The 21092-nt window shown below is 32.6% G+C and overlaps 1 protein-coding gene across 2 annotated transcripts; it reads right to left on the bottom strand.

Annotated features, from left to right (window-relative positions):
* Nucleotides 1-215: 215 nt before the first annotated feature.
* On the bottom strand, nt 216-20548 carry LOC134250531 (uncharacterized). Of its 2 annotated transcripts, none has more exons than XM_062732892.1 (8): nt 20465-20548; nt 20179-20327; nt 9900-10105; nt 8003-8142; nt 7041-7140; nt 3958-4126; nt 2207-2357; nt 216-501 (listed from the first exon to the last, which is right to left on the bottom strand). In XM_062732892.1, the coding sequence occupies exons 1-8, from the start codon at nt 20484-20486 to the stop codon at nt 431-433; spliced, it is 1008 nt and encodes a 335-aa protein (XP_062588876.1). In that variant the 5' UTR covers nt 20487-20548; the 3' UTR covers nt 216-430. The 2 variants fall into 2 exon arrangements, with proteins under 2 accessions (XP_062588876.1, XP_062588877.1); XM_062732893.1 differs by having other exon boundaries at nt 3958-4123.
* Between the last annotated feature and the right edge of the window lie 544 nt (nt 20549-21092).

The raw sequence follows: 21092 nt of genomic DNA, 5'->3' as shown, positions 1-21092 counted from the left end.
GCCTTCTCTCTGATTCATGTTGCTTAAAGACTACATTTAAAATCATGCTAAGATATTTCCCCATGAATATTCTCAAAAAAACTCATAAAGAAATAAAATAAGTAACTTTGGTAGTTCTTGAATTTTATTTTTCATTTTAATTCATTGAGGATTCAAATAAATTGTAACAGAATTTCTGAAAAATGAAAATAAGACAAAATTACATGTATCACATATTCTGAATGTAATTTTTTTGCATTTCCGTTAATAAACAACACAGAAATATCCATATAAAAATTTTACTATCCGTTGATTTTGATTTCCCTTTCTGACATTCTTGTTTAAAAATACATTTGTTTTTCAATGATTCTTCCTATACATATGCAGTAAAATACAGTTAACATGCCAATATGAAACAAAAAATGAACCAGTCTAGTTAGAAAAGTCCTTTTTACTTGAATATGCTTAAAAGTGACGACAATATCATAATTCCAAGGGACAGCTTGATACATTCAAATGAAACTGAAAAGAGAATTAAAAATATATACTAAGTATCCAACCAAAACTCAAGATAACATCTAATCTTTGATTCCAGAACAGAAATCACTAAGTATTTTAGTATCAAAAAGACTGCTGTGTACATACAGGTTTTTTTTATACCCCTCGCTTGAAAAGTGGGAGGGTGAATAGTAATCGGAATTTCCGTCCGTCCGTCTGTCTGGTACGCTTTATCTCTTATCCGCAACTCTTCTTATACTACTGAGTGAAATTTAATTAAACTTTCACAGAATCTTTATTACATATTGCCATTGTGCACCTCCTATTATAATTTTATTCGACACGTATTTTAGGTTTTCTATAGCAAAACATGAACACTGCCATTATATGTTTACTTATGACGTCACGTATAGAATCTTCTGGATAACATTTGATAGGACGAGTTATTCCTCTTTACACATTACCGTAAAACAATATATAGCAAAACATGGACGTTATGGGAGGCTGGGGGTATGATTTATTGAGCTCATTGCTCACAGTACCTCTAGTTTAGTTTTCCCTCACTTGTTTTAGCCTATTTCATTTATTCGACTTATTTCAGGATTTTATAGACTAAATTCTATTGCCTAATTTTTTTCATAGCAAAGCAAGGTGAACGTGATAACCTTTATTAAAAACGTAAGATGAATCCAAATTTACTAAATAATGTAATTACCTAATATGCAAAAAAATTTCTCTTTTTTGTGTAAAAAAAGATAAAGTACGTAATTTAACTAAAATAACAGAAGCTTAAACTGAATTTCATCCTAGTTATTATTTTGAATTTGGCACGTATAAGAACGGCTAGATAGAATGTTCTATCGTTAAAATGATATTGTCCTACGGACCCGGTTTAACGATAGAATTCTTTCCGTGTATACGTAATGTAGCAGAAAGAAACACGGGCGATAGTGCATTTACTAGGAACAATCTAGAGAGTTCCGAATGTAAACATTTGAATGGAGAGAAAAACGTTGAGAAAATTAATTGGATTTACGTATTTATATGGATTATTTTTTGGGATAAAAGGCATAAGCAATCTCAAGAAGGTTTGTTTTGATTATTTTGGTAGTTATTCCCAGTGCAAATCATTTTATATTCTTCAAAATCGTTTCGGAGCGGATCCGCTCCGATTTGCTACGTTGCAAGTATATGGGACGTATTCTAACTGTGGTGAGGGCCTGTACCGAGACACAGTTAGATTATTCTAACTAAAGAACGGCATGCGTATGCTAATTGTTTTATAATACCTTTGTAACATTTGGTGAAAAGATTACCTTTGATCATCAATAAAAAATCGAAAAAAAGATTCCTAGATTTTAAAAATAAAAATCGTTAATAAAAAGACTTTACGAATGTGGAAGTTAGTATATAAATGAATTAAAGGAATGAAATGATTCATTTTGTGTATCACTACCAAAATGACCAAAGAAAGTGTTTTGATCTCCTTTTCATATTTGAATTTTGATTTTTGGTGTTTTTGACACACTTGAAAATAATTTCGTCATCATTAAAAGCAAACTTCAAACTTAATTCAGCATTGCTGATGCGTGATGAAGACCTAGATATCGATAAGAACATAGAATTATAATATATTTATGCTAAAAATATTTGAATTACTTTTTTCGGATACTTCCACTTACACAAAAATTAATATTATTCCCGATAATCATCACAATAATATCGTTACCTCCAGTTTTACTGGCCATATTCTTATATTCGGAGGGATGGTTAACTACTCTTAATTTGCCGACAACGTTCTTCCTCTGAATCGCAGTATCTACAACATCCCTTCTCCAAGGTCGTGTATCCCTTCTCCGTCTGGTTGCTGTGCATATTTTCTAAATGAAAATACGATTAAAAAAAACAATTGATTTAAAGTGCAAAATAGATTCTTTGTATTTAGACGACGTAATAGTTACATGAAGATGAAAGGTCGAATTTTAAGATGTTCAAAGCAGTTCCACTAAATGTTTTACCAATCCCTTTTCATAACTCCTCACAATATTATTAACAGCAACGAAGGAGGAACTTCAGAAGTACTGTACAAAAATTGCACGAGATTTTTTTTATCACTAAAAGAGTTCAAGAAAATTTAAAATAAATTGATTATACCAATGACAATAACAGCTAAAAATCGACCGTTCAACTTAAAATAAAATATATGTAAAATAAATTTATGAAAATTATGTAAAATACCCTACGGATAATTAGATTACGAGGCTTATTTACATAAAAAGATATGTTTTCATTAGTTATAATTTTTCAACTTAAGTTTTGTCTTCTGAAAATCTATTTTGTTTGAAAAAAAAAATTGATTGACAAGTACAAATATGTTGTACAATTATTTCGAAATTGATATTTAAGTTTTCGATTGAAACAAAAAACAGTGTCTCCCTCAAGTTTTCTGAAGATCAAGGCTAAAGCAATTTCACTGGATGCATTGATGAACAGTATAATATATAGATATTTAATGTCTGAGCAGTCAATAAACTAGAAACTAGAAAAATTATTGTCGTCTATTGACTGTTCAGGCAATAAATACTGTAGACGTACTTTTTTCCGTGGGGTCATAATTCCGCGGAATCACAATTTCTGTTTAATCCACGGGTAGAAAATTTCTAAGACTGTCACTATATGCCTGACATTTATATTAAGTACGCTTGGTAAAATTTTCGCGGAAAATTTGTGACCGCGTACATATCGTAAATTAATACCACGCGGAAAAAAGTACTTCTACAGTATTTGTTTTATTACCTGATATTATTTTCTGCATTCAGTGTTCACAATTGAATATTACAATAACAGAAGGTCCCTGTACCATTATGCATTCAAATCATTGTAAATTAATACCTAGATATGGTGCATCCTACCATTGAAATCTTATATTTTTTTTTACAATGTTTATCAAAAGTAACAAAAAATGATTGTTTATTATGTATGTGCAATGTTACATATAAATTAAAAACCCGCATCGGTTTTTACTAACAGCCAGTCAATAGGTCGCAGTCAATTGACCGACAGTCAATAGATCGGTTTCAAGAGATACGAAAAACTGGAAACACATGCAGAAAAGATAAAAATTATAAATCTCTAATAAATGACAAAAAATAATTTGATTAGGTAATAAAATATTTTATAATTTGTAAATGCAAGGAATGATGTGACTTACGATCCTTGGTAAATTGACAAAGAATTGAATGTCAAAAATTTACTCTAATTTTTGCATGCAACTTAACACTTATGTGTGTACCATAATGGAATACTACACGAAAAAAAAAATTTATCCAATCGAAGAACTTGTTATGATAAGAATTCAATTAATTTCGAATATGATACAATGTTGTAACATTAAAATTGGCCTAGAAATTGGCAGCGACAGATCTAGAATTATATCCTTCTTAGTCCTTTAAGATTGAATATGCTTTAGACTTCACTTACCTTTTGAGAATTTTCTGGGAAGACACCAACTTCACAAGATATAGTAATGAAATCACTTCCCTCAAACTTGAACCCATACATTTTTGCAGCAGTAGTATTAGTATGATTGTTGTATGTTTTCATTGTGTCTAGTAATCCTTTATTTACATTGCATCCACTTCCATTCCTACTTTCAAAGAAATTAATTTGCATACATGTAAATTTTATTGCAATGCAGCGAATGTTTGTATCATTTCCCATGTAAAGAAATATAAGTTATAATTTAAAGAAGTTTCAAAGTATTTTTAGTCTAAAATCAATTTCACTCAAAATGTTTTTTATCGTACGTCATATTGAAAATGATTTTTTTAAATTTCCTGTTTCAGAAGGTGTACACCTTTTGCTGAGTAATCAAAGCATCAACAATTGTATAGAAAAATTCATACACGATACACATGTCTACGTAAATAGAGAGTCAAGAATTTAAATGAAATAGATCATTATGGAAGGACAAGATTATTTATTTTTCTTCAACTATTCCCACCGTTCTTGAAAGGTAGCTCAGTCGGTAGAGCGCTCGCTCCGTGATCGAGAGGTCGTAAGTTCGTATCTCGGCCGCGACTGACCCGAAGTTGTGCAGTTACAAAACTGGTGAAAAATTGAGAAAAAATAGAAATTTTATCACAAACGTCAGTTGTTAAGATTTTTTTTAATGACATTTCAGACAATGATACTATAGAGTAAAAAGAGGGGTATACATCCCGCGTAAAACATGTTGCATACACCCCGGACACAACATCGATTTTTCGTCAGTATCTTTATATACGAACTGTTTTATTTACAGACAATTTGTACAAACGTTTATATTGTAAACATGTATTTAACAATAATATAAAAGTGACGATAAAGCAAAGCCTTGTTCTGATATTCGATCATAAACACAGTGTAGCGTCAATCTTGCTCCGATCCTCAGAATTGTGTTGAAGTGTTTGATAAAACTAGAAGGTGTCCAGTGGATTCATCTGTATCCATATACTCCTTACATAATGCTTTCTTCCGTAGGCATATGCTTTCTGGCGAAAAATATCCGTAAGTTGAGAAAATGGACAAAGAACGTAGATTGACTCCCTTTCTCTCGCTTCAGAAGCATACACCCCGCGCGCAACATAGCAAACACCCCGCATGTTGGGATATACACGGTGATTCAGCGAGATAGGGTAAATTATTCACGGAAATGTGGCTAGGAAGTGACTAGCACGTGGAGTCATGGTAAACAGAAAAGTTATGTTGCGTTTCAGTTTTCACCACCCTAGAATCAGCTGATAATGTCTGTAGAAATGTACCTCAATCAATCAGTCTCTTTTACATTCATTCAAACTGATATAAATAAGTATTTTCTATAATACAACTTTCTGCAGTCATTAATTAAAATTTCTTTTTAGACAAATATTTTTACATGGGAACCGGGACTATATTTTTGGCGTCAGATTAGCAAATGAGGTACCAGCATGAATGAGTATAGCATTATGGCTTACTACGAATACTACAGGAATTTTACGCATGAAAAAAGGAAAATGTTATGGTAAATGAAAAGCATTTTTAAAAATATTATTTTCATGCTCATAATGACAAATAATTCATTTGTTAAATAAACGGTGGTAGTCTAGGTTTCTGAAAGTCATACTGCAAAAGCGATTTGCGTCTGTATTAATTCCTTTGTTGTACTATCGATAAATACAATTGTCAGGTGGATTACCTCACGAAAACACGAGTACAAATACAGTATGAATACAATTGCCAGGTAAATTCCCTAGCCGGACCCGTGATCACAAACGTAAACAAAGTTTTGTCGATTTAAATGCATAAGAGATGCTGCTCGTTTTCCTTACCCTTGAAGCGCTGGTGTTCTGAACTAGACGCAAAATACATTTTATTAAACATTTTTTTTTTCATTTAACAACAATTAAAAACGCCCGTAACACCTTCCATGGTTTCTTATCTTTGTATTTTGTTCGTAAAAACATTTTTATTATTATTTTGCAGCACATTAACATGATAGTAGAGTGACCTGAACTACGTGTTCGAAGTAAAATGTAAACATGTAGACTTAGTGGCGTACACGTTGCTATTCATTCAACGATTGGTCAGTTGCTCGTGGTATGATCCTTTGTGGGCATTTATAACAATAGCCATATAAAGCAAACAAAGATTTGTCAGTGTAGATGATTATGCACATTTTTACAAGCGAATCGGTCACTAGTGAGCTCTAATTTTCGCCGAAAAGTATATAATATATATTGTTATTTTAACATCCCCTCCTTTAGCCACCCTTTTTCTGTTGAAAATCATGAAAGTCTCTCAGAGAGGTCTGGAAACATTTATTACAGGACATATTTTCAAAAGAAACAGGCTATAGCAATATCATGTTTACTGCCAATTTTATTTATGAAACCGGTTCTACCCTATAACCTTTGAATAGATCAACCTAAACCACGTGTCTTGAATTTAAATCACAATAACATTAGTAGGAGTGATTTTGTTAGCATTTGTCCATCGACTTTCAACATGTTGTTTACATGTTTATGTTACGACTATGTCCCAGAAATCCCGTGAAATTTGTACATTCTCCGACTTTTTCACAAAAGAGCGCACTAAGAACTATAACTTCTCACTAATGGAAATAGAACGTATTTTAAATTAAATTGAGACATATTCAGAAAAAGAAAAGAAAAAAAGAAAAAAAAGTGTTAACCAATATAAATATTATTGTCCCAAAAAAGTATCAGAGCGCATTTTGACACATTGTATGCTACTGTATATATAGTCAAAATAACTGTTCAAAGGGATTGGATCAATCCAAAAAAAAAACCCAAAATAATGTTAATCAAAGTGGCATCAGCAAAGTCTTTGTATAAAAATTAAAATAAAGAAAATAAAAACTCGCAAGAGCAATGTGACCCACGAGACCCTAGAATTTCATATTTCTTTCATACAAACAATCTTACCATTAACCTTATTGAAAATAACATTATCTTTAAAATATGGCTTTTTTTAAGCTTCAAACACAATATAAAAGCTTATAATTAATTGTCATTTGAACTTACTTCTTTTCATCCCACAGAGAGACTTGTTTATCTGAATTTCCAATGACAACTGTTCCTGAATACGCTGTACAAGATTTAGGTATCACTTTGTACTTAGAGACTGAAAATAATTGTTGAGATATAAAAGTTAAAAATATTACATTTTTTGTAGTTGTATTTAGCTTACGTGTAGCGTTTAGCTTGCTTTCCCGTACTCGTTCAATGTACATGTAAACATCAAGCGTTTTATAATGTTTTGTCTTTAAACAATGTTTTTCAATACTGACGAATGAAATTACAGTGGTTGACGTGAGATAACTCTTATTTATAAATGTACAATTGCTAAATATGTGGGATTGGTAAACAATTAATTCTAACAATGACGTAAAAATTGTCTGTTGAGTAGACATATGATAATAGGAGTAGGGTTGCCTTCCTCCGGTGGCAACCCTACTCAGACCTGATAATTAATTATGTCTCCCTTCTAGAAATACACGACTATATACGGAATAAATCGATAATATACCAGTTACTTTCTCTACTATTTATTTGTACATACAGTATAGAAGAAATTATCGATAAAACTGAGCTGTGACAGTAAGATAATAAAAAAAGAGCCCAAGACTGATGTTTAAGAGGTTCATGTTTGCTCTGCTCTCAATTTGCATTGTTTTACGAGTATATAGTTCGCTATCTCCATTAATTTTATTTTACCTATATAAATTCAATTATACATTTCTAAGTTTTAAATATCGTTTTCTCTTTCCTTGAAAAAAATTTTATGTAAAAAAAAATAAGGCAAATTAAATCTCACTGTTATAAAAAAAAAGGATCGATCTTATCTTAACAATATGAAACAAACCTTTTTATTTTAATTCAACACAAACAAATATCTATTTCAGTTCACTAGAAGTTAATTTTAATTACACAAGGGGACCCATCGTGAGTTTTTGGATGTCATGACTTACTCAATTCATACATACCTCCAGTATATATAAGAAACATAAAGAATTCATCTCCAATATAGATCTCACTGATATCAGGAGCTTTAATGTTCTCTGTTGCTTTAAAGCGCATCTCAACGGGAAACACCTCTTTGTGGTTGTCGGGTAGTTTGTGGGGCCTAAAATTAAACTTCATCATCAATATAACTAGGATATTATATTACAGAGACATTGTATCTTTAAAACGTGTTGCATTAATGCTTTGACTAAGTACCTTTTTTATATTCGATATGTATCAAGATCCATGCATGATTTCAATGATTTCATGATCAATATTTTGAACAATAAGATACAACATGGTCTGACACATCTGTTTTATATCTAAATATTTTACTTAGATCCTGACATTCATGATAATCTTACCAATAACTTTATGATAAAGACAAACAATATCTAAATTGATGCATGCTACATATACAAATATATATAAATATACAAACATATACAAATATTGTGATGAAAAAAATATTAACAGTTTGGAGTTAAACTCATCAATTCGCATATTTTTAAGTCGATACAATGAACCTCCCTGCAATATAAGTCTTAATTATAGCGAATAAAGCTTGATTTTTTAATATGAATTGCAAAGTCATTATTTAACATAAAATTATCAATGTTTTTTTCTGTTTACACAATCATGTAGAGTGAATGTAACCAGCTGAGAGAGAATGATTATTTCTCCATTGCACTTAATCCCACTTCTAATGATCCGTGAATTTTTTTCTTCATTTATGTTCGTTATTGTCATATTTCATTTAAAATGTGCCAAACTCATGAAAGAAAAATCATAAAAAAGGACAAACACATACATACTAGTAACATGCATATACAAGCATATTGCAAATTAAAATAAAAAAACAACAACAAAGAATATTAGATTAAGCAAATTATACATTGCAAAAAAAATATGAATGAAAAAATGTTTTTAAAAGCTACCATGTCATCTACATTTTTATTTATATTCTATATCCATATAGCGTATGGAGTAAAATAAACTGAATTTTTACATGTGCAAACCTTGATTGAAAATTTGAAAAAGCAAATCATGTTTCATTATAGAATTACACAAAGAAATAAGATTATTAAGCTTAGCGAGTTAGAGATATAAAAAATAAACAACAATCATAAATAAATAAAAAAGAAACATTCATGTTTGACAATTTAAATCAAGGTCAGGATTGTGAATTTCCTTAAAATGTTCTTCATAAAGAGAAGAAAAAATGCCTTCTGTTGTGATTCTTATATATTTTAACCGCTAAATATCTAATATTTATTGCAGACAAGGTTGAATGGGCAATTAACATCAAATTTGCCAAATAACCTAGAGAGAACATATTTGTTTAATTTACAGTCTGGCATAAGATAAATATTGCATTGTTAAGAGGCTACATAAAAGTATGTATGCATAAATATTTACATTTGCAAATGTTTTCCTTTATATAACACTACTGAAAGCAATGCGTATCTATAACTGTATAAATACAGGTACGGGGTCAAGAGGTCATAGATGTGCGTATGGATAAACGATCGACGTCATTTCTCAGTGACGTTATAAAGGGTCGACGCACGTTTAGTGGATTATATACATGCTGTTGCTTTTGAAAAATAATGCATTTCACGCGTTAAAAGTTACAATCAGGCAAATATAAAGTATGAATATGTCACAAATGTAAATATAAGTAATAAGGTATCATTTTAAAACATCTATCGGGCTATAAATACGGGTTGGTACGAGATTAAATTCATCATAAAGCCCTTCGGGCTTTATGGAATTTAATCTCGTGACCAACCCGTATTTATAGCCCGATAGATGTTTTAAAATGATACCTTATTTCTTAAATAATATATCAAAAAGCTTTGAATAAACTATACGTACCCTCCCTGAAAAACATGAGCGACAGTTTTATTAACTCCAGTATTTGGGATGTTGAGACATCTGATTTTAAATCTGTGCTCCTTGTGTCCTCCAATGAAAACTGGGGGCTTTGTAGTACCAGTCGGTGGATTTGCAGTGGTAGTTGTGGTTCCATCAAATATTGGATCAATAACACTTATTTCGACTTCATGTTCCGTAGTATGTCCCTATATCATACATTTATATTACAGTAACTTCAACAAGGATTAACTTCCAAAATGCACTCATTAAGGCAATCAATCAAAAATCTTATTTTGTATGAACATTTTACAATGTACAAGGTTTTAATTAACATATTTAAGATGAAAAATATTATTTTAAACAAGAGGCCCATGGGCCTTATAGGTCACCTGAGCATCATGCAACAGACTTTGGTTCATGTTTTAAACTAGGCGTCATGGTATTCACAATTTTGAAAGAGACACCATTGATAATCATAACTATACACTTAGCATGTTTAGTTTGGTTACTTAATACCCTTAGACAGAGTAGGGGAACAAAAAAATGCATTTCGACTAATCAGTAATATTCAGCAATAATCAGGATAGTGTCACTACCACACATGAATCCCTGACCCTTGGTCCACACATTTCACTATTTTGGAAAAAGCACCCTTGCTTATCAAAATTATTTGATTCATACAAAGGAGAAGATTTCAATCAATTAATTCATTTTCAGTATATAAGTAGAGCACCCCCACTCTATGGTACCCCTGACCCAGGGGCGTTGAAATTCAGTAAGAATGGCCCTTGCTCATCATAACAATATAGGTAGTTTATCTGCTCAATACCCAGGAGCAGAGAAGAAAATTTTCAAGTAATTTTTGCGTTTTCTCTATGTAACCAATAGAACCCCACCCTAACAACAGAACCCCTGACCCCGGGGTCATAAAATTTACAAAGGTATTCTTCCACATCATAACTAAGTACTTAGTTGGTTCATTTAATACTCAGGAGCAAAGAAGAAGATTTTCAAAGAATAAAGATTGAATCGTTTAAACGTCCACATTTGGGCCCCCGATAACACCCCTACTAATGTGTTCGGAAACTTTTATTTTTCGGTGTTCTGCAAATTATAAAACCCGATGTGTTCAGAGTAGCTCTGGCAATGGCTCTGGCGAGAGTTAGCGAGACTTCAGCGAGATAGGGTAAATTATTCATGGAAATGTGGCTAGGAAGTGACTAGCACGTGGAGGCATGGTAAACAGAAAAGTTATGTTGCGTTTCAGTTTTCACCACCCTAGAATCAGCTGATAATGTCTGTAGAACTGTACCTCAATCAATCAATCTCTCTTACATTCATTCAAACTTAAATAAGTATATATTCTCTATAATACAATTTTCTGCAGTAATGAATTAAAATTTCTTTTTGGACAAATATTTTTGCATGGGAACCGGGACTATATTTTTTGGCGTCAGATTAGCAAATGAGGCACCAGCATGATTTTAACTGACCAATCAGCTGAATGAGTATTGCATTATGGGTTACTACGAATACTAGAGGAATTTTACGCTTGAAAAAACGGAAAACCTAATGGTAAATCAAAAGCATTTTTAAAAATATTATTTTCATGCTCATAATGACAAACAATTCATTTGTTAAATAAACGGCGGAAGACTGGATTTTGAAAGTCATACGCCAAAAGCGATTTTCGTCTGTATCAATTCCTTTGTTGTACTATCGGTGAATACAATTGCCAGGTGAATTCCCTGGCCGAACACGTGATCACGAAGTTCAACGTAAACAAAGTTTTGTCCATTTAAATGCATGAGATGCTGCTCGTTTTCCTTACCCTTGAAGCGCTGGTGTTGTGACTTAAACGCAACCAATTAAAAACGCCCTCAACATCTTCCATAGTTTCTTGTCTTTGCATTTTGTTCGTAAGAACATTTTTTTTTAATTTTGCAGTCCATTAACATGATCGTAGATTGACCTGAACTACGTGTTCGAAGTAAAATGTAAACAGTCATGTATTTGTCGTAAACGTTGCTATTCATTCAACGATTGGTCAGTTCCTCGTGGTAAGATCCTCTGTGCGCATTTGTAACAATAGCCATATAAGGCAAACAAAGGTTTGTCAGTGTAGATGATTATGCACATTTTTTTACCAGAATTGGTCACTAGTGAGCTCTAATTTTCGCCAAAAAGTATGTAAGATATATTGTTATTTTAACACCCCCTCCTTTAGTCACCCTGTTTCTGTTGAAAATCAAGTCTTTCAGAAAGGTCTGGAAACATTTATTACAGGACATGTTTTCAAAAGAAACAGGCTATAGCAATGTCATGTTTACTGCCAATTTTATTTATAAAACCGGATCTACTCTATAACCTTTGAACAGATCAACGTAAACCACGTGTCTTGAATTCAAATATCACAATAACATTAGTAGGGGTGGATAATATACAAAAAATAAGTTTAAAGATTTCCTACATATTTTTGTCTCAATCTTTCCATGAAACAATGTAGTTTATTTATTTCATTTTCAATATTCACTTCCTTGCACTGTAATTGGGTATTTATCTGATTAATATAGCAGGGGTACGTTGTTTACAACGATTTCTCATAGACATTAGGCCACACCCCCATTTTGTAAACCCATTTTTCATATGAGCGCATCGATGTTTCAAGTTGTAGTAAAAAGGGTCAATGTAAAGAGTTATACTTGTCATTTTAATCCATAAAAGAAATTGAAACAGTCGTGCGCTCACATGTAATTTTCCACAAAGGTGCAAAATCACGGGTACCTGCCCTATAGTAAAGGCACCTTGTTTACAAATTTCAACCTGCCTTTGTCCTCATGAATAACAAAGCATTGAGCACGTGACTCAAATATATTCACTTTCATGCTTAAGCTGATGAATGCGACATCGTGTCTAGTGTTACTAGCTATCGATGGTCAAATTATTTTCAAATGGGTAATGTACCCTGAGATAATTTTTTTTATACCGGTATATTTAAGATGCGTTAACATTTTTGATTTACTTTTCTAAAACGAAATTTCATTCGATTTTGTTTGATTCCCCCCCCCCCCCGGTATTTATCAATATATACTGGAGGCTTGTAGCACATACCTCGCACTTACTGCTTATATCTCATAAAAACAGAATTTTAAAAAAATGTAGATATATATATTATAAACTTTCCTTTGTTCCTATGTATATTGCATGTACATCACATTGAACAACGGGACGTTAAAAAGACCTATATATATCGGATGAAAAGTCACTAGACGAATACATTGCACAAATTGCACCCCTAATATTGAATAGAGGGAAACTCCGGGCTTCTTCAGATGACACTACAAATGTAATAACTTTTTACTTCGGCACAAAATCTAACAAGAATTAAAGATTTGAATATAATTATTAGTGACAAAAATCGAATGAAAAAGGGCGTATACAATTATTTTAAATGATTTATTATTTATTTTAGTACAGGACGAGAGTTTGTAAAAATCAAAATGTACACGAGTGGATTTCGACAAATATTAAATTCAGTAACTTGTCTGTGCATGGCATGGATTAACAATGTAATCTGGACTGTACTTGTCTAACACTGACGTTTTTTTTTATATCCAGCAGCGAAAATAGTGACGTTAAAGTGACGTTTAATTTTTCACTTTCTTGCAATTTTCTCTATGCACATGAAAAAAATAAATTTTTATACATTAAGTTTTATATCATAATTCAACCATTTTTGTTGTAGCACACGAATTTCGCAAAATTATATATGAACATACTATGAAATAATTATTCACGAAAATGTTATAAGCTTTAATGGATTAGTTGTAAGCCTTAATGGATTAATCATCATCTCTATAAAGAGAATGTTTTAAATTATGAAAAAAGTATATCCTGCGTTATACGTTCTATTCATAAAATTCATAGTGTATTTTCATATATAGATAATTTGACGAATTTATATTAAATCTTTTAAAATGTAACTCGTAAGTTATTAGCAGAAAAAAAACGAAATTAAGCCTGACAAATAAAAGAAAAAATGCTTATATTTGGTCGGTCTCTTGCACTTAAAAAAGATGGGTTTTAGGTGTCACTGAAAATTTTATAAAGCTTCGTACACTTCGAACACACGCTAATGTATTCACACTAATCGCACGCTTGATAGACGCCCCGCCTTCTCATTCAAATTCTAGTACTACAATGACCTACATAGCCGTAATGGCGAAATTTTACTGTAAAATATGCGACTTTCTTTAATTGATATCATGTATATATTGGCAGCCTTTTTCCTAAAAAATCCTGTATAAGTATTTACATAGACTATACTTGAAAACTTTAGCTATAAGATAACAATGTTTTGATTTAAAAGGGTAAAATTCTGCATTTAAAAAGGGGCGAGATTGCAGTGTTAAGTAGATTCATTCTTTATTTTTACTGCAAGTAAACAAAACAACAGTGAGACTTCTAATTCAGAATACACAAGAGGGCGGGGCTATCGTGTCACTCAGAACCTTTGTCACACATGAGTGAACAAAGCAGTCCCAGAAAGCAGTCCCAGGGACAGCTGTGACTGCTGGGTCTGCTTTGTATAGCAGTCCCAGAGCATTCCTAGAGCATTCCCACAGCAGACCAGGGGACTGCTTTGCTGGACTGCTTTGGTGTCAGGTTGGGTCTGGTCGGTACTTTATTGTTGCCTACCTAATGACAAAGAATGATAACAATACCAAGTTTGACTGTTTACATGTAACCCTTGTACGTTCTTATCGGTTAATTCTGTTATAACTGCGAGAAAAAACTCCGAAATTATGATTTTTATTAATGTGCGTTTTCTGCAACTTTCCTCGTTGTTGTAAAAAACAGAAGCAATGTTTCGACATTAAACTTGTTACCTAAAAATGAAGACACTTTACAGAACCTATTCATATAATTTTTTCACAGACATGTAATGCAGTAGTCAAACTGCCTTTGGCGTAAAACATAAACAATTGACTATAAACACGTATCGACAGAAAGTAAAATCGCAATAGGAAAATGTAAATTGAATTTTTAAAGGAACAAGAGTGTAGCTTTCATTTAGTATAGTTTTGAAAGTTGTCAGCAAAATAAATCCCTTACACAATACACATTGAAAAGCCAATTTCATTTGAATTTTCGCGCGGTTTGCGGGAAAGAAAAAAAACTCAATACAGGCGCTTCCGGCATTGTTGTTGAAGATTGAGGTAAACAACTGAACATTCGGCATATTAAATGGATTATGTCTATTTTCTGTGAAAAAATGAAGTAGATTATCTTGATTTATTGTTTAGTGGAGAATCTCTCGAAGAGTCAGAATAAAATGACGAAAGGTTTGAAGGATCAAAGTCATTGAAAGTGAAAGAAGATCTTTCTACACTTATACATGTGGTACATGCACATATATCGGGGAGAAAAGAAATCCACTGCAGTAAGGAATTACTTTTTACTGTGACCTTTTTTAAAGATGATTAAAGAGATATTTTGTGATTTAACAGATCGTTTTACTTTGTTTATGTTGTATCCATGTATTTGCAAACATTCCGAGGGATAGTGTTTACTGTCATGTATGGTCTGATAGAGTGTGAAAAACAGGTGCCCGTTTCATAATACAGCCAAACATTCGTATAAATTCAATTTGTTGTTCTTGAAAAGAAAAGTGAACAATTATTCTTGTTTTAAGATGGTTTGTTTCATTTTCAATTTCAGATTTGTGGGCATTCCAATCTACACGTCTGTAGTGAACTGCCAGACATTATAGAGATATTGGTAAATCTGTACCTTGTATAAAAATAATGTTAATTTCTCTCTCAGAAGCATCGCTATTTCTCCTATCCGCAAACCATGCTTATAAATGCCAATTAAGGAAAGCAAATAAGTTTCTCATGAGGAAATTTCTATACTAGTCAAACTTTCTAAGTCCCCAGGCAAGTTTTTGCTTTACACCGCTCTCATATTGAATTATTTATCAGTGTAATTTAATAAGAATACAGGATAAAAAAAGTAGCAAAACAATTTTTCTCACTTAATTTATTTTATTGAAGCAGTTTAACACAATATGCAGAATCGTTTAGGCACCCTAGAATAAAAAACACACAACGTTAAATACTGAATTATCCTCCATTCAAACAAATTCACAGCAAAACAACCGTTCCTCAAAGAATTCACGCAATTTAAGAAAAAATCTTTTATTAAATGTTTTTCTATGTGGAGACGTCGCCCGCGTGGCGCAGTGGTTTGAGCGTCTGCTCTAGAGTCGCGAAGTAAGGAGTCAATCTTTACGTCGCGGGTTCGAATCCCACTGTGTGACGTGGAGACCGGTCCTTCGGATGAGACCGTATAAACCGAGGCCCCGTGTCGCAGTAGGTGCTGGCACGAAAAAGAACCCTTACTGCTCAAAGGCCCTGAGTGCCGAGCATAGGATAAAATTTGTAGCCCTCCACCGGAAAGCGGTGGCGTCTCCATATGAGTGAAAAATTCTCGAGAGGGACGTTAAACAACATACAATCAATCAATCCATGTGGAGACTAGGCCGTCCTCTAGTTCCGCTAAATTCTGCTGCTAGAAAAGCTATCTCACACTCCGGTCTATCTTCTTCCATACATGTAAGTTAAGGTTGAGATTAGGATGACGAGGGGGTTTACTGAAATTTGCTGTGCCTTGCTGACAATAGTTACATAATGTCTCATTACATGTATTCCCCACTCCTCCAGTTTGACATTGAGGGGAGGGCACTTCCGGTTCCGGTTCCATTGATATTTCTGGATAAACTCTAGGATGATAGTGTTGCGTTTTTTGAAAATCTAGCGATTTATAATGATTAAAAGGAATTTAGGTATGCTTTGTAGGTTTTTAGGGCAATAATTATAAAGGTTTTAAGTAAAATCAATTCATACAGTGAAAAGAAACAGAACTTTTGTTAACTACGACCAGCTTGGGCCATTTTAACTTCACTTTCACATTGTTTTGTGGACATACACTGCATTTTAATCAAACAATTTTCTATTTTTCGTTATCAATTAAAGATGGAGAACACATGGAAGAAAAAAAGATGAAAAATACACCCGAAAAACATATGGAACTCGAACTTCATGCTTTTTAACAAAAGAGGTCACAGTCGAGTAATTACATATTCGATTACAATTTTTTTTGGCCTTGACGGGTAAGTATTGTAAATGAAAAGCAACATTCAAATTCAAAATTTTGACCTTTACTCGGCACTCAGGGCCATTGAGCAGTGAGGGATCTTTATCGTGCTAACGCCTGCCGCTGACACGGGGCCTCGGTTTTTAAGGTCTCATCCGAAGGACCCGCAACTTTCACTTCAAAGTGCCAAGCGCATGGCGAAGGAACAGTTGCTACCCATTTTATCGACTAGGTCAGTCGCGGTCGAGATACGAACACACAACCTCCCGATCACGGAGTGAGCGCTCTACCGACTGAGCTACCGTGAACGGTGTAAATTATAGATTTGAAATTTTTAATATATTTGATCAGTGCTTACTATTATTTCAAGATATATTATAAAAGTAATTGTAGTCGGGTACGCTTGACACGAATTGTTCCGACAAAAATAGTTCCATCATGATAGGTAGATATATAAAAATACTGTTTATAATTAGAATAATGCTGTGTATGTCATACGTTAAAGAAACCAAAATTAACGTAAAACCGTTTTTAAAAAATCACCCCCCTCCCCAAAATGCAAATAAAAAATATTAATATTCCTACGCTCGCTCCCTCCTCAGTTTTTTAACATGTTTGATAACAGAGAAAATTTAGGTCATTGATATTTTTTCACCGATGAATCGATTATACTATATCAACAATTGTATTAAGTTCATGATAATTGTTCGTTAATAATTATATAATATCATGTTAGAGAAAAAAATATTCAGTGTGAGTGTTTTTATTAATTAGGGAGTTTTCAAACCCATGGGCAGATTTCTCCATGTGTGTAGATAGTTTAAACTGTAGGGAGCGCAAATGTAAAATGTGTAGCAAAACCCGAACCGGGTCGGAGATTTCTAAACTGAAAACCAGCTTCATGTTGAAGCTCAGCATATTATCCAATATAGAATTTGATTTATATAAGTAAGATACCTGACGAATACATTAGTATATTTCAGTAATTTTCCAAAATACATAAATGGTTTTAGGTTTCGATTTTCTCGACTCGGCCTTGATTTTCGAAACCCATTTAAACACACTTTGTTGTGGATGCAAATGTTAGAACATATACATGTAGTTTCACAGGGATTTTTTTATTAATCAGAATTTGTATTCATATGATTTAATTAAGTAAAAATGTTGCTAAAATAAATTTTTCTGGTATGTAATCAAATATAAAATTACATGTTTAATTTGTGAAGAAAAAAAGAGTTCATCCGATTTCTACATCCGCTAGTAAAGCGTTATATTTTCCCGCCAAATGCAAAGCTACAATGATGAACTAGGCCTATATTTTCGTGTTGAAAATTCAAGTACGAGGGTCATTCAAAAAAATATGTAGACAATGTTCCTCATCGTCATATTATTTTTACAAGATTATAGATCAACACATTTTCGTAAATAAAAACATTTATTTTGTCGAAGTTTGAAGTTTCATTCCATTTGATTAAATAAAAAAACAAGCTAGCCAATTTTTAAAACAACATGTTTTGTTACACCGGAGCACGGTAAACAAACATTGTAACGTCAAAAACAACGTCTAGAAAGTTTCTCAAAATTACTCTGTTTATTAATTTCATACACAGTTTGTAACGTCTTGTTCATTCATAAAAACGTATCCATAACATTAAACACCTAGTTTGCTTACAACTGTGCAGATAGCTTGAACTAGATTGTCATTGTTTTCAAATTCCGTAGGCCTACCGCGGAACTCGGTTAGTTCCGCAAACGTGAAGTGCACATCACGTTTAATGACGTTCCTAACTCTTTTGACAAGATTTTTAACTATAATCTGTTTCTTTGCAGATCATTCATCGTCGGATTTGAATTTGCTACCACTCACAAATTGAATTTTCCATTGTATACAAATAAACGGCTTATTTTTCAGACATTTCCTGGCTTATACAGATTTCTTTAAAGTTTCTTAAAGAAGTCTCCTGAATATTCCCGAATTTTCCTGAAATTGAAAAGTGGAATTCTAAATCCAAAATAGTTATACAACACTGGATCCGGCGCCATCGTAACTTCTCGGCAAACAAACGTGTTTCTCCGAGCTCGTTGGATGCGTTTGACAATCTCATTACGTGTATAGACCAAGGCTAACTGGTCTTGCAGGCACAGATATTTGCACTGTTTGCTAGGAGACTGTGGGCAGCAATGCTATGGATTCATGAACTTTCATAGGCCTCGGAACAGGGGAGGGCTTAGCCCCCCCCAAACATTTTTTGAAAATATTTACATAATATAGGCATTGAAAATTAGATTTTACCTTTTTCTGTTGGTTTAGCCCCCCCCCCCCCCAATATAAATAGACAGTGCAGGATTTTTATTGAAGTAATTAAACACTGTTATATTTAAAAGTTGAATATCTTTGGATATTGGGTAACCCGTATCTGTTCTTGTTTATTGCTGTATTACGTGTTTGCTTGCATGATACATGTGCATGAACATAATGTCCTGAATATGTCTCAATCAGAAAGGGAAGCAAACGATGATAATGATCTGTTGCACATTCCTATCGTATTTTCCGATTTTATTTCGCCTTTTTATTTATAAGAATTATTTTAAATTTCAGTTTAACAATTGCCTTTGGAGACTGGGAAAAAAGCAAACATGCTCATTCAGAAGATTAAATCTCTCTTACAAATACGCGTTTTCCTGAATAAAAAAAGTGTAAGGCAAATAAGTATTGGGAAAATACTGAAATAACCTTTATTCTGAAATCCAACTGAAGCTGTATTAGAACTTTAAAATGTCATAATTATTTAATTTTAACACTTTGCATTTTTAATTATATTTTCGAAGTGAACCCAGGGTCATCACGTGTCGGCAACCGTCCCCACTTTTTAGAATATATTTGGTGCCAAGTAAAATTGCGGTGTTTGAGTTACCTGACACTTAATAGCTGGAACTAGACTGTCTCCATGGTCAGGGTATGCCTGAGTATATATACCCCAAAATTCGAACCTTCCACAAAATCTTCCAACCCCTTAAGTTACGTCATTACAGAGTAGTTCAATTATTATTATAATTATTATTTAATTTGAAAAAAATATGGTCTTTTTAAAATAAGCTAACCCTTGATAGGAAATCATACCTTCGTCACTTTGTTTGTACAATTATAGGAAATATTAAAAATTCCTTGATGTTGTGTAAGCTGCGTATTCATGCACGACGCATTCACAAGGGTCACTCTACTATTACTGTTGATTCCAAAAATGTCTATTCCTTCACTCTCACGACATCCTGTGAATAAAAAAAATGATTTTGAACAATTAATTGCAAAGGACATTTTTTGTTATTCTGATTCTACTTACATTGTATGTTCTTCAAATAGACTTTATAAAAACTAACAAAATTGCAAGTACATAAGTTTGTCATACTGAAACTATAATGAGGATGCATCCAGTCAGCAAGCACCAGACCGGAGATCTAAAACAAATAAAAAGAAATGTATGAATAATTGTAAAAAATACGTTTCTTTATAACTAAAATTAAAATAGTAACTTATTTATGTTATTATATACGAGATATGTTATTCACAGAATCACTAAGCAGGACAAAATATAGAATCATGAGTGCGATCAAAATGTTATTGAAGAATATATGGATATAACGAACAGTATCCAATATCAGAGTCCATATAACATATGACATTCTTTCATAATTTAAAACGGATTTTTTTAATAGAGGCGTTTCCGCATTCCTGAACCAGTGCAAACAGCTGATACTTATGATAACAATACAATTACAGACTGCTTTAACTATGCCATATCTATTCATAGATAATAATCACAGATAAAAATGCTGCATAATCTAATAATCTAATTCAAAATAAATTCAATTTAAATCTTCCTTTAATGTTAATTAAAAGGGAGTTATACTTTCTCTGCTAACTTTTTTTTTAAAAAGAAATATGTTATATATAAGCAAAAAAGTAGTAAACACTGAGAAAAAATGTGTCAATTCTTTTCAGTTTTAAGTGATTTTCTCTTTATAAACATATTTGCA

The sequence above is a fragment of the Saccostrea cucullata genome, unplaced genomic scaffold, assembly GCF_032062105.1.
Source record: "Saccostrea cucullata isolate Sc308-1 unplaced genomic scaffold, CSIRO_AGI_Scuc_v1 ctg1628, whole genome shotgun sequence".
Lineage (NCBI taxonomy): Eukaryota > Metazoa > Mollusca > Bivalvia > Ostreida > Ostreidae > Saccostrea > Saccostrea cuccullata.
Note: the sequence above shows the minus strand (reverse complement) of the source record. Positions and strands in the feature narration are given on the sequence as shown.